At 38.3% G+C, this 17,672-nt stretch overlaps 1 protein-coding gene across 1 annotated transcript in view; it reads right to left on the bottom strand.

The window, feature by feature from the left end:
* LOC126412844 (ubiquilin-1) overlaps window positions 1-7,695 on the bottom strand; it is a 99,471-nt gene extending 91,776 nt beyond the window's left edge. Inside the window, exons 1-3 of the mRNA XM_050082689.1 lie at window positions 7,552-7,695; window positions 7,198-7,399; window positions 709-953 (exon numbers count right to left, since the gene is read on the bottom strand). Of these exons, the coding sequence (XP_049938646.1) occupies window positions 709-953; window positions 7,198-7,399; window positions 7,552-7,653 (549 nt within the window). The 5' untranslated portion in view covers window positions 7,654-7,695. The remainder of the gene's footprint in view (window positions 1-708; window positions 954-7,197; window positions 7,400-7,551) is intronic.
* Between the last annotated feature and the right edge of the window lie 9,977 nt (window positions 7,696-17,672).

The following is a 17,672-nucleotide window of genomic DNA, read 5'->3' as shown; positions in this document are numbered from 1 at the left end:
GCCACGATATCCTCAGTGCAGACGCACAACAGCTTCTGAACATTTTGTGGGAATACAGGAAATGCTGTGGGCAAATGAGGCAAATGGACAGGAACACAATTTTGTAGTATTTGACAAGTTGAGAATTTGGGTCGGACAGCAAGCATATTCTGTTAGCCAATGAGGTTAAGAAGAACACTTGCAAAAAGCAGGAAATTAACTTTCGCCTTTTATTTCAATACCCCATTGTGGCTGACATTGGTACCTCCCTGAAATTCACTCTTGCTTATGCACCAGCTGACTGCTCAATACCCCAACTGTAGGTTTGTATTCCACCAGACTTTCATGTGCCTTATACAGTCATAGAGATGGACCCCGCATAAAAAAGAAATCATAGAGAAAATCTGTGAAGTTTCACATAAACTTTCCACAGAATTAAAATGTGACTGGTCTACTATGTTTTACCTAATCCTGCAGACTTGTGGAATTACCAGCTTCTGCTTTCCCATGTAGTTTTTACAAGAGAAAGTAAGGTAACTCTTTTTTCATTCACAGCGTTATAGCTGTATTTAAAATAACCACACTGATCCCCAGTACAGTTTACATTATTTCTACTGGGTGAAAAATAAAGGACTTGTGAATATTCACTTTCACGAAGAATACTGCACGACATTCGTAACAGATCTTTATTCCACAGATAAAAGGTTAGCAATATATTAATAACCTCACCTCCATGAGTTCTTGCATCTGAGGGTTTGATGTAATAAGTGCTCGCATGTTCTCAGGATCATTCATGAGCCTCTGTACAAGAGGATTATCAAGAATTTGTCGCATCATGTCAGGATTTCCAAGTAATTCACGTTGCATTCTCTGCTGCAGTTCCATGAAATTGGCTGAGCCCATTCCTAAGCTCTCTAGTCCTGCCAGGCCACCCAAGGTACCCAAACCAAAGGGTGTTGCACTAACATCAGCAGCTGTAATGTGAAAATTATGTTTTGTCAGTGAATCTATCATCTTAAGCTTTATACTGATATTATTTCAAATAAATTAAACAATACAGAACAATCCAAAAGTAAATTTAAAACATTAAAACTTTCTGGCAGCTCTGCCACTCAGGTCCATGTATTTTTCAAAATTACGAAAGGGTGCCTTAATACAAAGCAACACACTTGATAACACAAACCTCTACAAATAATTTTTTTCACACTACTTTCAAAATAAAAGTATGATGAACAAACACTGCCACTTGAATTATTACTTTTCTAACATAATTCTAATAACCGTATGAAATAGCTGGGAGTGTGGAATGATCTATTCACAAGATCCATGTAGGACGAAAAATATATTGGTTGGCTCATCTAGGAATGTACTCTCTCAGAATTTTAAAAGTAATCCAAATTGTATCACCAACATCTCCTTATAAGGTCAGCCACTGGAGTTGGCTGAACATCTCTGTAACACTTTTGTGCTTACTAAATGAACCTGCGGTGAAATGTGCTGCTCTTTTTGAACCTTCTATGTTTCCTCTATGAATCCTATCCGATATGATGAGCAATAGTCCAGTACTGGTTGAACAAGTGTCTTGTACGGCACTTCCTACAAGGGTAGATAACACTTTCTGATGGTTTTTCCAATCAATTTAAGCCTCCATCTGCCATTCCTGTGATTATTTTTATCTGGTCATTTCAATTTAAATTGCCAGATATTTAATGAAGGTGGCTACTTTCAGTGATTATTCAGCTGCTGTGTAGTAATGAAACAGTGGAACTTTCACAGAATGTCTTTTCCAATGCGTTAAAACAATCTTCAATTTTAACATTAATCTGTATTATATACGTCTGTGATTGAAGTGACACTGTTTTATGTTCGCTTTTTCTGTCTTTTTACATCATTGCCTAATTGCTACAATAAATGCCTTTTTGATCATTATTTACTTCCTTATTAATAAAAAGAATGAGTGCTTGTGCAGAAAGAGGTAACAGAATATAAGTGTTTTAATTATCACTTGGGTTTACTTTGCTTCTATCCGATCATGCCTCCAAAAGCAACTATCAGAACCTGAGCTAAAATGTGGTTTCACTATTGTTCTAAATTTCTCTTTCATTTAGTTTCCATTACGATATCGCCATGCAAGAGAGCTAGTAACATGCCGAAATACATTGTTCCTTTATACACTAAATTGTGAAGTTACATTTATACTCTTGGATTTCCTTTCTACTGATGGTAAAATACTTCTGCGCAAAATAAGAGCAAAACTGGTGAACTACGAAAAGAAATATTTCATTTCTCAAAATACCAGTACTACCAAACTGGAAAGATGATGTCTTTGGTTTCAATGGCAATTCCAACATCGAGCTGAAAACTACAATTTGCAACAACTTACGTAAAGCTTCCATCGATGCCAGAATCCCTTATTTTGAAACTACACAATCCTATATCAATAAAGCTTTTGGAAAAGTACATGGACAAACCTGTGCCCACCAAGTCAAGTTTGCGAAAATGTTACAATGAACTAATGAAAATCATTAAAGCTGAAGTACAAAATAATAAGATCTGGATTTCAATCAATGAGTCAACTGATCATATGGGTCATTGTATTGCCAATGTTTTGCTTGACCGTTAGATTCTTCAGAAGGTGAATTAATAACAGCATTTCAGCTTACAGCAGTTTGTCTGGAAAAAGTTAACAATTCAAGTATTCCATGACTATTCATCCATTCATTACAGTTCTTATGGCCAAAAGAAATTCAATACAACAACTTATTACTTTTTGTATCAGATGCTGCCCCAGAAATGAAAGCAGGTGAGCCAACTTCCAAAGTGCTCTTGCCAAACGTGCTTCATATGACGTGCATAGCACATGACTTTCACAGAGTGTCAGAACACACATGAAGATCTTTCTTGATGCCAACAAAATGATTTCTAGTATCAAGAAGATTATCATGAAAGACACACCAAGCAGTCAGACATTTAGAGATACTGCCCCAAAAATCGCTTTCTCAACCCTTCATAACAAGAAATGGGGCGGAGGAATGGGGGGCGCATGATTTCAGCAGCGGTTTACTCCACTTCAGATTTCCCAATTATAAAAAGAGTGATTATTGCTATGGAGGATGAAACATCTTCAACTGTGGCAGCAAAAAAAATCTCGAAACTTCAGAAGTGAGAAATGACTTAACTTTCATTGGGGCTGAGTTTAGTTTTATGCCCCAAGTGAGCTGCCATCTTTGAGAAACAGGGGAACCTTTGACAATGTTTCTGAAAATTGTGGATGAAGCAGTGCAAAGTTGGAGAATGTGCAAGGAAAATGGCATTCGCTGGTTAGGGAAAAGTGTAAAATAATGTTTTCAAAAAATCCTTATCTTATTAAACATTGAAACATTTCAGAAATTTGATAAAATCACAATTAAATTGTAGCAGAAATGGAGTCTACAATAGCTCAATATTTTACATTTGTTCCATTTACCTCTGTAGATGTTGACAGAAAAAATGCATTATCTGACAGATGACTTAAAATAAATCCAGAAAAAAATTTGGTTGTCATGTGCAACAAAAAAGTCAATAATGAATTGCAATGCCTGTGCCCGAAAGTACAATTAGCATTTTCTTTAAAACTTCATAACGTTGCTTTAAAAATATTTTATAACACAACGTCAAGAAAAATATACTGATTGAGTTTTAATTATTTATGATGCCTATACTTCCAGTCTCTGGTAATAACAGAGAAATGGGTTTTTCTGTCTATTTATGCACAATATGTTACTATTTTTCTGCTGAGAGTTAAATGCTAGTACCTGCATCAAGCATTGCTCCTCTGCATATCCTCTTCCATTTTATTCCCTTTCCACATACAACCTCATTATGAACTAACATACTCATGGATTTTTTCTACATTATTCACTAGGCCACATACATGTTGTGAAAAGGAATTGTCCTATAACATTCTATAGGGATACATGCAAAGTTAGTTTTGTACATTTGAATATTGATTTCCGTTAAGAATGAGATGTTTGAACTCTGCAATCACAAAACTGGTCTGATTATTCTGTATGCTCTTGTTCAAACCCTGAAGAACGTATCGCCTTTAGCATGTCATGGAGCACAGCATCAACCCTGGTGCCACTATCTACTGCCTTCTGGGTCTCACACATCAACGGGGCAAGCTTGCTTTCCCACAATCGGCATTTATAGAATCCATACTGATTTCTATACAGATCATAAAATGCGAACACAAAACGTTTCCCAAAATTCTCCGGCAGGCTGACAACAGCAACATATGCCTATAGTTGCGTGCACTGTTTGATGATTCTTCTTGAAAGTGAGAATGAGCTGTGCATTTTTCAAACTGCAAAGCGGCATACAATTGGAAGACATACACAGCACTGTTGAGCCACACAAATTAATTCAGTACAACAACAACAACAATTATTATTATTATTATTAGGCCTATTATTATTATGAATCATCATCATCATCATCATCATCATGGTGATAAATTATCGTTACTATGTGTGGTTCAACAGTGCAGTGTTACGTCTTTCAATTGCATGTCACTTTATAACGACTTCGGTGTTCCTGACCTATCCAGGAATCTTAAAGGGAAACAGGACGAAAAGTTTAATGGGTATCTTCTGTGACCGATCTGGAGTAGGTTCATCACTGATTTAGATGAAGATTACTACTACTACTATCTCCTCTGCATGCAATGGTCTATACCTGCATCAGAATAATACAGCGATTGGCGTAACAGAGCATGGGAGGCGGTGGTGATATCAGTACCTTTTGGTCTACAAAAAGAATATTGCTGCAGCAATAACAGATGGGCACATCCTTCCTGGGCACATTCATGTGCAGCATATTTACATGCAATACTGAATTTGCTCACCAGGGTGGCAAGAGTATTTTCATATACGTGCAAATTTTTGCAGCTAATTGTTTACCACTACCACAGCAACAACCAGTCAGAGAATGAGCTGGATCACACCTTCTATTCTGCTCACAGTAACATCGCTCTGCTACCTCACATGATAACTGCTATGGTCAGTTGCTGATGACACATGCAGCTGGTAATGTAACATTGTTTCCATTCTCTCTCAACACCCTGTTTACTTTTTCGCGGCAATGTCAAACTAGTTGCGAAAGTGTGCATATATATGAAAAGACTATTACCACCCTGCTAAGCAAATCCAACACTGCATGTAAATGAGATGTACATGAATGTATCTAGGACATGCCGAGCTGTTGCTGCTACAGCCATACTGCGTGTGCAGACCGAAGAGAAGTGACATCACCACCCCATCCAATGCTCTCGTACGATTTCGATTTAGACACAAGTGTTTAACAGAGCCTGCATTTCTACATCCTTGCACCCTACTAATAAAACATAAAGAGAAAATTCAACAAATAACTACATGCGAACATACCTGTCACAAAACTTGAGAATGGTAACTGTATGAATAGGTCAAACATTCAAATGTTTTACATTATACTACTGAACAATTCATTACAACAACCTTCGCAAACTCGCAAGCAAATTGACAAATTATAACTCAATCTAGATAGTGGGTTATTATGCCACCACATTCGAGATTTCAAATGAAGACCATATCAAACTCAATTCGGTATAAAGTGTAAGTCCTTCGGCACTTATGCAGTTTACAGTGTACATGCACTAATCACGAGGAAAGTACCTATTTTTGAAGGAAACATGTATTTCTGAAGATATAAACATATATATGCACGGAATACCAAAAAAGTACTTATTTTCATATGGATGCAAAAAAATAAAAGATAAATTAACTGTCTGCTTTCACCAACTTATTCATGTTGCTATGCCAATAGGCAGACACTTTAATATATTTCATTGAGCATGTTCGAAAAATCTATCCTAATGCTGCAAATTAACTTGAGGTAGCTGTTTTTATCTGATCTGTGTTCCGAGCTTTAATGTATATCTGTACAAAATAAACAAATATGAGTTTTTGAGAAAATTTTGTTATTAATTCCATCTTTTTTGCAAAAAAAAAAAAAAAAAAAAAAAAAAAAAAAAAAAAAAAAAAAAAAAAAGGAATTTTTTGAAATTCCGTGCATACATATGCAATACATCATTTTTGAAAAGAAAAAAAATTGAGACAGTTAACTGATCTTTTTTTTGCATCCATATGAAAATAAGTACTTTTTTGGTATTCCGTGCATATATATGGTTAAATCTTCAGAAATACACGTTTCCTTCAAAAATAGGTACTTTCCTCGTGATTAGCGCATGAACCCCCTAAGCTGCATAAGTGCCAGTCCTTCAGCCTGCTAGCATAAAAATATTGTGCCTGTGTAGATGACAATATAGCCATTCATGTGAGAATTTTTCACACAGTACTAGATAAACATAAAAACATTGGAGCAGTTTCTACACAGTTTCACGTGAACAGTTTCTTAGCACAGTAGCTGACTTGACTTGACAGTTCTCAAAACTAAAGGAATACCGAGTGTTATTTATAGTGTCAGAGTATTAGTGATTTTACAGTCAGTCATTAAAATTACCACCCTGCAAATGCAGCCAAATTACTCCATATTTCACTATCACCATTTCACTACAGTTACCTCTAATAGTTCTGCTAATCATACGCCAGAGCGTTATTAAACAGAATGTACATTTTTTGTGGCAGGAGAAGGATTTTTTTCTAATAATATTTATGATCCATCTTTTATTATGCCTAGCCCACGAATTCGCTGAAAACATTTGAAGAACAACGTGCAACACCTACCTTCAATGTGCAAGTTGTAACAGCAGGTGTGAACATATTCAATTTGACTGATTTATCATTAACATGTCGCACTAATATTATCATGTGTAAGATGGTTTTTATGCAAAGCATAAACTGAACGAATTTCATCACTGACATCACTACAATTATATCATATAATTTAATCTGATCTTCTGACCACAACACTAAACATATAACGCTCTATACTGTCCAACTGGATGTCCTTCAAATATGTAGTTTTGCTTTATGATTCATGCTCATTTGTTAATCCAAAAAAAATTTGAACTAGTCACCAACATGGCAAATAAATTAGCATTCTTGTCCGTTGACGAAAACTAACGTCGTTTAGTTCTTGTATAAGGCGATTATTTGTTTGGTTTCACCCCTACTGCTCACATCAACAAAACATGACCGCCACTGCTCATCCAACGTAGCTCAAAACCACATTCTCTTTTACCTGTTGTTCTCGGCGGTGTAGGTGTGGTTCCTGGTTGTTCACTTGCGTTGCGTGTAGTAGTTTTAATCACGAGGTGCACCGTTAACCCATCTTTGATGTTGTGTGTCTTAAGTGTTTCATGATCTTTCATTATCTTACCAGCGAATATTAAACAAAGCTGTTCAGGCTCGGCATTGAACTTCTTAGCTACGAGCACCTTAAACTGAAACAGAATGACAACACGCAGATTACTATTAAAATATTACTAATAATTACACTAGCTTTGCCGAAAACTGGCTTCGTCATCAACTATTTACATGTGTAACCCATCAACACGGCAGTGCTGCGTAGTTGATGAATAAAAGGTGTACTCACGTCCTTTATTGATGCATCAGAGTCCACTTCCACTGTTTGTTTGTCTTTCGGTGTTTTAACAGTTAGATTAATTTTCTTCGGAGGCTCCTGACCTTCCGCCATCTTGGATTAGCGGGATGACTTACACAGCAAAGTGTATTTAATCTTTAAGTGCGTACATGGTCTAAGAATTCACGCAAATACATTGCCCTAAAAAGACATCTGCGGTAATGTAGAGTTTGTGATAAATAGTTGAAATATTCTACCATCAAAAGCGAAATCATTCAGCGTTGTGGAAGACAGAAAGAAATAAAAATCAGCTATTAAAGGATAAACTCAAATGCCAACGGGAAATCAGTACCGTGCGAAGTCTGCCTGTTCTTATTCACGGATCCAAAATAAATGTAAGAAGAAGTTTTACAATATTATTCCGTGACAAGTAGACGCAGCTATTACTGCCAAGATGCTCTTTATTACAGCATTTCGACGGGTTTTGTTCCAAAAGAAATAAAATACTTCTATATTGCATCTGCTCTTTAAGTCGTTGGACGGTCAATGGACTAAGTATGCACACATTCTTGGTATCAATAAAAGTAGCTGAAATGAAATAAGCAAAAATGCTGCTAGAAAATAATACAGCCACCTGGAAACATTTAACGTACATAATGGCTTTGACTGATTTCAGCAGTAATTGTCTTACTCATGCTACAGCAAAAGTATTATGCATGCAATAGTTCTTTAAAAATAGCGATGCTGACCATATACACATCACATGTGTCTGACTAAGTTCATATTAATCGTTTCTAACCATCCATCAAGACTAGTTTTGTCAAAGTCACATGTTAATACAGTCATCTTTGTACTTCTAAACAGGTCTAGCCTATTATAAGTCCAAGATTCAAGTAGGTTTTCTGATTTGATTCAAGTAGGTTTTCAGATTTGATCTGGTTTATTTATTCACCCAGGGATCATAGAGGGGTCATGCTACGAATGCGAAACGTTACATATGTATTATTTGAAGTCTCCTGAGTGAGTGCGCCAAGTTCCCGTCACTTAAGAGAGATGGTGTAGCTGCAAGACTGTTTCAAAATCGTTTCTGTAGGTACGAAACCTGTTCAAAAAGTAAGGTGACTTTTCAAATTGAGCGGGCAACGTACATTCGATTATCGATCTCTTTTGTTATGTTGGTACACATGTCCCGAACACACGTTCACAGTTTCAAGTGTTAGCATACTACGTTTGTTTTTGATGGATAAAAAGGTTAGACATGTTTTAGTGTGCTCGGCAATTTTAGATTATTATAAAAGTTGAGCAAAGAACTTGCATCAAATTTTGGGTGAAAAATGGAATCAAGTGCTGTAAGACATTTGAAATGTTGGCAGTGGACTGCTCTAATTAAAAAGAATGTTTAAAAGTGGTACAAGCTCTTCCAAGATGGCCGAGAAAATGCCAGTGACGAACCTCGCTCTGGACGCCCTAGCACTTCAACAACAGATGATAACGTCGAAGCTGTGAAGAAAATTGTTTTAAAAATTCGTTGAATTACCGTAAGAGAAGTGGCTGAAGATGTTGGCATATGGGTCGGCTCGTGTCATGCAATTTTTCGGATGTTTTGGACATGAAACGTGTGTCAGCGAAGTTTGTTCCAAAAACTTCTCACTTCTGATCAGAAGAACCGTCGCATGATTATCGCTCAGGAGCCCTTAAATGACGTCAATGATGATCCTGATTTGTTCAAAAGGATCATAACTGCCGACGAAACATGGGTTTACGGTTAAGACTTCGAAATCAAAGCCCAATCGTCCCAATGGAAGCATTCTGGTGAGCCAAGACCGAAAAAAGCACACCAAATTCGACCAAATGTCAGAGTTTTGATCGCTGTTATTTTTATTACCATAGCGAAGTGCATCATGAATTTTTGCCTCAAGGTCGTGCCGTCATTAAGGAGTATTACCTTGACGTTATGCGCCGTTTGCGAGAAGCAAAACGCAAAAAACGCCCGAAATTGTGGAAAAACAATTCATGGCGTTTGCATCTGCTCATTCATCATTGCTTGTCAGAGACTTTTGGCGAAAAACTACATGACAATCATGCCTCAGTCACCAAATCCACCGGATTTGGCCCCCTGTGACTTTTTCCTATTCCCAAAACCGAAAAGACCTATGACAGGATGAAGATTTTCAACGACTTAGGAAATAAAAACTGCATTGCTGGAGGTATTCAAGGCTGTACCAAAGTACTTATGAGAAGCGCTTTGAGGATTGGAAAAAGTGTTGACACACGTGTATTGTATCTGAGAGGGATAACTTTGAAGGGGACATCATGAATATTGATGAATAAATAAACATTTTCTCATAAAAATATAAAGTCACCTTACTTTTGGAACACAGCTTGTATGTTACAAGCAACGTGCCATCATTGAATTCCTCACTGCAGAGAAAGAATCTGTGGGGAATATTCACAAACGCTTGTGCAAAGTCTATGAAGCATCTGCGGTCAACAGAAGTGCAGTTAGTCGCTGGGCAAAGAGGTTGAGGTCCATGGAGGTAAAAATAAGAGGAGTTGTCATGACGTCACAAACTTGCAGCCGAGCCATGTTAGCTACCCCAAAATATTCGCTTCTGGTAGTTTGATTCCGTGTAGTCAAGAAGCGTTTTGATAAAAATGCCAGCTTGCGTCGCTTACTGGTATACTAATCGTTCTGATTGTAGTATAAAGTTTAAACAAATCAAATTTCATTCGTAAGTGGACTTATTTAAGCGTTATTTTCTTATATATACTTGAAATTCTGATGCACTGTAAAGTTTTACACTACAGTTTTATTTCTGTAATTCGACTTTAGATTTCCTACAAACCCAACGCGAAGAGCTCTCTGGAGGTCAGCAATACACTTGGTTGTCAATGTTTGGTTATTCCCAAGTAACTGAAAAGTCCTGGCAAAAAATATCCTGGAAATGGGGACTAAGGTTTTAAAATTCCTTCGGAATATGTTTAGTGTATTCATCTCTTGGTCTCCCTCTACGATTTTTACCCTCCACGCTGCCCACTAATGCTAAATTTGTGATTCCTTGATGACTCACAACATATCCTACCAATTGGTCCCTTCTTCTTGTCAAATTGTGCCACAAACTCCTCTTCTCCCCAATTCTATTCAATACCTCCTCATTAGTTACATGATCTACCCATCTAATCTTCAGCATTCTTCTGTAGCACCACATTTCGAAAGCTTCTATTCTCTTCTTGTCTAAACTATCTATCGTCCATGTTTCACTTCCATACATGGCTACACTCCATACAAATACTTTCAGAAACGACTTCCTGATACTTAAATCTATACTCGATATTAACAAATTTCTCTTCTTCAGAAACACTTTCCTTGCCATTGCCAGTCTACATTTTATATCCTCTCTACGTCGACCATCATCAGTTATTTTGCTCCCCAAACAACAAAACTCCTTTACTACTTAAAGTGACTTATTTCCTAATCTAATTCCCTCAGCATCACCCGACTTAATTCGACTACATTCCATTATCCTCGTTTTGCTTTTGTTGATGTTCATATTATATCCTCCTTTCAGGACAGTGTCCATTCCGTTCAACTGCTCTTCCAAGTCGTTTGCTGTATCTGACAGAATTACAATGTCATCGGCAAACCTCAAAGTTTTTATTTCCTTTACTGAGTGCTCAATGTACAGATTGAATAACATTGGGGAGAGGCTACAACCCTGTCTCACTCCCACTGCTTCCCTTTCATGCCCCTCGACTCTTATAACTGCCATCTAGTTTCTGTATAAATTGTAAATAGCCTTTCACTCGCTGTATTTTACCCCTGCCACCCTCAGAATTTGAAAGAGAGTATTCCAGTCAACATTATCAAAAGCTTTCTCTAAGTCTACAAATGCTAGAAATGTAGGTTTGCCTTTCCTTAATCTATTTTCTAAGATAAGTCGTAGGGTCAGTATTGCCTCATGTGTTCCAACATTTCTACATATCCAAACTGATCTTCCCCGAGATCGGCTTCTACCAGTTTTTCCATTCATCTGTAAAGAATTCACGTTAGTATTTTGCAGCTGTGACTTACTAAACTGATAGTTCGGTAATTTTCACATCTGTCAACGCCTGCTTTCTTTGGGATTGGAATTATTATATTCTTCTTGAAGTCTGAGGGTATTTCGCCTGTTTCATACATCTTGCTCACCAGATGGTAGAGTTTTGTCAGGACTGGCTCTCCCAAGGCCGTCAGTAGTTCCAATGGAATGTTGTCTACCTCCGGGGCTTTGTTTCTACTCAGGTCTTTCAGTGCTCTGTCGAACTCTTCACGCAGTATCGTATCTCCCATTTCATCTTCATCTACATCCTCTTCCATTTCCATAATATTGTCCTCAAGTACATCGCCCTTGTGTAGACCCTGTATATACTCCTTCCACCTTTCTGCTTTCCCTTCTTTGCTTAGGACTGGTTTTCCATCTGAGCTCTTGATATTCATACAAGTGGTTCTCTTTTCTCCAAAGGTCTCTTTAATTTTCCTGTAGGCAGTATCTATCTTACCCCTAGTGAGATAAGCCTCTACATCCTTAAATTTGTCCTCTAGCCATCCCTGCTCAGCCATTTTGCACTTCCTGTCGATCTCATTTTTGAGACGTTTATATTCCTTTTTGCCTGCTTCATTTACTGCATTTTTATATTTTCTCCTTTCATCAATTAAATTCAATATTTCTCCCGTTACTCAAGGATTTCTACTAGCCCTCGTCTTTTTACCTACTTGATCTTCTGCTGCCTTCACTACTTCATCCCTCAAAGCTACCCATTCTTCTTCTACTGTATTTCTTTCCCCCATTCCTGTCAATTGTTCGCTTATGCTCTCCCTGAAACTCTGTACAACCTCTGGTCCTTTCAGTTTATCCAGGTCCCATCTCCTTAAGTTCCCACCTTTTTGCAGTTTCTTCAGTTTTAATCTACAGGTCTTAACCTATAGATTATGGTCAGAGTCCACATCTGCCCCTGGAAATGTCTTACAATTTAAAACCTGGTTCCTAAATCTCTGTCTTACCATTATATAAACTATCTGATACCTTTTAGTATCTCCAGGGTTCTTCCATGTATACAACCTTCTATCACGATTCTTAAACCAAGTGGTAGCTATGATTAAGTTGTGCTCTGTGCAAAATTCTACCAGGCAGCTTCCTCTTTCATTTCTTACCCCCAGTCCATATTCACCTACTATGTTTCCTTCTGTCCCTTTTCCTACTGTCGAATTCCAGTCACCCATGACTATTGAATTTTCGTCTCCCTTCACTACCTGAATAATTTCTTTTATCTCATCATACATTTCATCAACTTCTTCATTATCTGCAGAGCTAGTTGGCATATAAACTTGTACTACTGCAGTAGGCGTGGGCTTCATGTCTATCGTGGCCACAATAATGTGTTCACTATGCTGTTTGTAGTAGCTTACCCGCACTCCTATTTTTTTATTCATTATTAAACCTACACCTGCATTACCCCTATGTGATTTTGTATTTATAACCCTGTATTCACCTGACCAAAAGTCTTGTTCTTCCTGCCACCGAACTTGACTAATTCCCACTATATCTAACTTTAGCCTATCCATTTCCCTTTTTGAATTTTCTAACCTACCTGCCCGATTAAGGGATCTGAGATTCTACGCTCCGATATGTAGAATGCTAGTTTTCTTACTCTTGATAACGATGTTCTCTTACGTAGTCCCCACCCAGAGATCCGAATGGAGGACTATTTACCTCCGGAATATTTTACCAAAGAGAACGCCATCATCATTTAACCATACAGTAAACTACATGTATTTAATTAAATCTTCGGTAACCTGTTACAGTGGTTAAATTATAAGTACTTAAAGGGTTACACATTTGTGAAAGCAAAGTTCCCGATCTATGTCCAGGCTATTTAGATCATTACATTAATCACTGTGTTGTCATGTTACCCTGTAAATTGCTGTTATTTGCCACACTGAATGTCACTTGGTAGGTACAATTTAAAAACAAATCAGATGTGTAAACTACAGTTGGCCTGGCAATCTTAAATTCCATTCTTTTCCTTTGTAATTTAACAAATCTTTTACTTTGTTGACATGACAGCTGGCTTGTTTACATCATCCCTGCATACATCTATGGGACATCAAAGGAAATAAGGCTAGTTTCTTGCAAACTTGAACATTTAAAATTTGCATTTGATTTGAAAATGCAATGAATACAAATCGGTGCCTCTAAACTATCAGTCATTGTTTTTGGAGTTCTGGCTTTATCAAATATCGACACAAAAACAATGAAAGTGAATAGAAATGGATTATAAAAGTACGGTTTCATAGCACATACTTCTCTTCTCCGTTATTGGAAGTGTATAAACAAAAAGGAATTACAGTACTGAGGGCAGAAGCGTCATATTTTCGTGTCGTATTACTGTATCAAATACACATTAAAGACCAGAAAAACGTTTGAAGTTGCGTTCCTTATGCTGTGTTGTTCACTAAAACAGTGTAACATTTACTATATAAAATAAATATCGCGTGCACACAACAGAAATAACGAACAAGAAGGAATTGTAAACACACGTCTGCTAATGTTTTGGGGGATCCAAGATGGCCGTAAGCCCTTCCCTCTGGCTTTAAAACAACGTACAGCATAAGTCTGTAGCTCCATCTCCCCTTATTCTACCTCCATGGTGAGGTCATCGGAAAGCAGTTCAGTGGAGCTCCGATTTGTAGTGTTTGGGAGACCATCCATGGCTGTCACACTTGACATGTTGCAGCAAGCTGATTTTGTCATTTGCGAGGACTGACGAGTTCGTGGAAAACATTTTGAGGATGATGATGAGGTGATTCACACAGTAAAGCACCGGCTCCACCTCCAGGACAAGGAATGGTACCGACAGGGTATACTCGCCCTTGTTTTGCACTGGAGGAAGACGATAGAACGAGATGGAGATTAAAACAATATCCTTCTGTGTGTGTAATTCTCATTACGTTCAACAAAGAATTGTTGGAGAAAAAAATGCGATGCATTACTTTCTGGCAATCCTTGTACTTTATAATGAGGGAACAGTCCTGGAAATTCGCTGAAGTGGTTTAGGAGAACCACCAAAATCCATATAATCAGTGCAGTTCTTTGTCGCAAAGCATGTAATTTGGCCGGCCGCGGTGGTCTCGCGGTTCTAGGCGCGCAGTCCGGAACCGCGTGACTGCTAAGGTCGCAGGTTCGAATCCTGCCTCGGGCATGGATGTGTGTGATGTCCTTAGGTTAGTTAGGTTTAAGTAGTTCTGAGTTCTAGGGGACTGATGACCACAGCTGTTAAGTCCCATAGTGCTCAGAGCCATTTGAACCATGTAATTTGGGTCCATACCTCTGTCTAGAACCCATTTTTAACTTTAGTGGTTCACAGGGTAACTGCCTGGCTATCAATTGCAAGATTTGTCGATCGATTCCCAGTCAATCCTGCAAAGTTTCTACACATAGAACAACCTCTACCTCCAGTAATGATAATATGTGTAAAATTTTTGAAGCTGTACAGTGATTCATTGTACAAATGAATACTATGAACAATAGAACTTTGCCTAGAAAATATCTGTGGTGTTTAAAAGAATCCATCAGGTTGAGGACAGTTTATTTTTATGGAATCATCACAGTAAATACTCTACTTAAACTACACTGATGTGACAAAAGTCATGGGGTAGCGATATGCACATATAGAGGTGGTTGTATATGTATGTGAGGTATAAAAGGGCACTGCGTTGGAAGAGCTGTCACTTTACTCAGGTGATTCATATGGAAAATTTTTCTGGCTTGATTGTGGACACACGACGGAAAGTAACAGACTTTGACTGTGGAAAGGTAGTTGGAACTAATCACATGGGACATCTCATTTCGAAAATCGTTAGTGAATGCAATATTCCGAGATCCACAGTGTCAAGAGTGCGCTGAGAATACCAGATTTCAAGCACTACCTCTCACCGTGCACAGCACAGTGGCCGACAGCCAACTTTTTTGTCGGGTTGTCATTGCTAATAGACAAGCATATAGCTACAGAAATTGAATGGGAAGTACGACGAAATTATCCATTGGGACAGTATGGCGAAACATGGAGTCAGTGGACTATGGCAGCAGATGACCGACATGAGTGCCTTTGCTGACAGCATGACATCGCCTGCAGTGTCTCTTCTGTGCTCATGCCCGTATCAGTTGTACCCTTCACAACTAGAAATCTACGTCCTGATCAGATCAGACGCTAATTCAGTTGATAAGAGGTGATGGTAGGAGTCGAGTGTGGCACAGACACCACAAAACCATGGACCCATGTTGTCAACAAGGCACTGTGCAAGCTGGTGGTGGCTCACAATGGCGTGGACTGCGTTTACATGGAGCTAACTGGGTCCTGGTTACGTTCGGCTACTTGGAGACCATTTGCACCCACATCAACTTCATCTTCCCAAACCACAACAATGTGCCATGTCACCAGGCCAAAACTGTTTGCAATTGTTTTGAAGAACATTCTGGACAATCCGAGCAAATGGTTTGGCCACCCTTATTATCCGACATGAATCCCCTCAAACAATTGTAGGACATAACTGGGAGTTCAGTTCATGCACGAAATTATGCACTGGCAACACCTTTGGAATTATGGATGGTTATAGAGGCAGCATGACTCATTATTTCTTCAAGGGACTTCCAACAACTTGATGACTCCTTGCCTTATCGAGTTTCTGCATTACACCAGGCAAAAGGAAGTCCAACACAGTATTAGAATGCATCCCATATCTTTTGTCACCTCAGTGTTTATCAATCTCTGTGGCAACTCTGAGCATGTGGATAAGTCAAATGCCCCTTTACATCCTTTCTCCTGAAGGTACTATATTCACAACGCTGTAGGAGAGCATATGTAATGTTTGGATGAAAAACAGACAAACTTGTGACAAGTTGAAGCTTTGGGTAAATGCCTGATATTTGTTCAGATAGCATAACTTTCAGGGACTATCCAATAATGGGAGGAATCTGGGTTCAGATCTCAGTCTGTCAAATAGTTTTAGCTTTCACTTACAATCAAGACAGCAAAGCTTTGCTTAAGACAAAAGAAATAACCCCCAAATCAATGTGTTGACTCTAGTGAATACAGTGTATCATCATAACAGAAAGCAAGTTATGATAAAGTGCTCAGTGCAGTGCAGCAGCGAAATAACCTTAAGGATGTCTGTAAGCCATATGAATGGTAACCAGAAAAGAGATCATCCAAAAAATACTTTAATTACCACTGTTAAATTTAATTTTATTTTGATCAACAAATTGTATTTCTGTAGAATATAAAACATACACACTGATGTGCCAAAACATTATAACCATTTGCTAAATATAGTGTTGGTCCTCCTATGAAACATCATCCAGTGCCGATTCTGCATCATATGGTTTCTAAAAGGCTTTGGGAGGTTTCTGGATGTATGTGGTACCAGATGTCTATGCATAGGACATTAAATTTCCATAAAATACAGACAGGTTGTTTGCAGCCACACACCTGGCATCCACTAACATCCCAGGTGAGTTCCAATAGGTTCAGAGCAGGTGAATTCGGTGGCCAAGACGTCAGTGTGAATTCACTACCCTATTTCCAGATCCCATGTAATATGACTCTCTGGACTTCTGACATGCACAGTTGTCCTGGTGGAAGATGCCATCACTGTTGAAGAAGTCATCAAACATGAAGGGATGCATAAGGTCTGTGTTGTGCTCATATAGTCCACAGCCATCATCAAGGACGCCTATACCCGTCGCCAAGGGGAAGGGTCGCTTCCCCCTCCCCCCCCCCCAACTCTCAGAAAAGGAAAAATTATAATGTACTCAGATTGTTTTCTTTCAAGATAATAATTTTAAACTCAGTACTACACAGGTTTTTAACCAGATTGGAACTGGAACCTTTTTATGGCTATTTACAGGTCGCCATTTGTCTTCCAAAATATCAAAAATACACCACATCCCCAGGTCTAGATCCTCTCCAATAAGCTATAATAGTGGCGCACTTATCTGTCATGTTGACTTCGTTTACTCATATCGGTCGCATTAAAACCCACCTTAATGTCCACCCATAGCATAATTCTACCCCTGCAGCCTTGCAACCATTGTGCA

The sequence above is a fragment of the Schistocerca serialis genome, chromosome 7 (assembly GCF_023864345.2).
Source record: "Schistocerca serialis cubense isolate TAMUIC-IGC-003099 chromosome 7, iqSchSeri2.2, whole genome shotgun sequence".
Lineage (NCBI taxonomy): Eukaryota > Metazoa > Arthropoda > Insecta > Orthoptera > Acrididae > Schistocerca > Schistocerca serialis.
The sequence above is the reverse complement of the archived record's forward strand: the minus strand, read 5'-3'. Positions and strand labels throughout refer to the sequence as shown.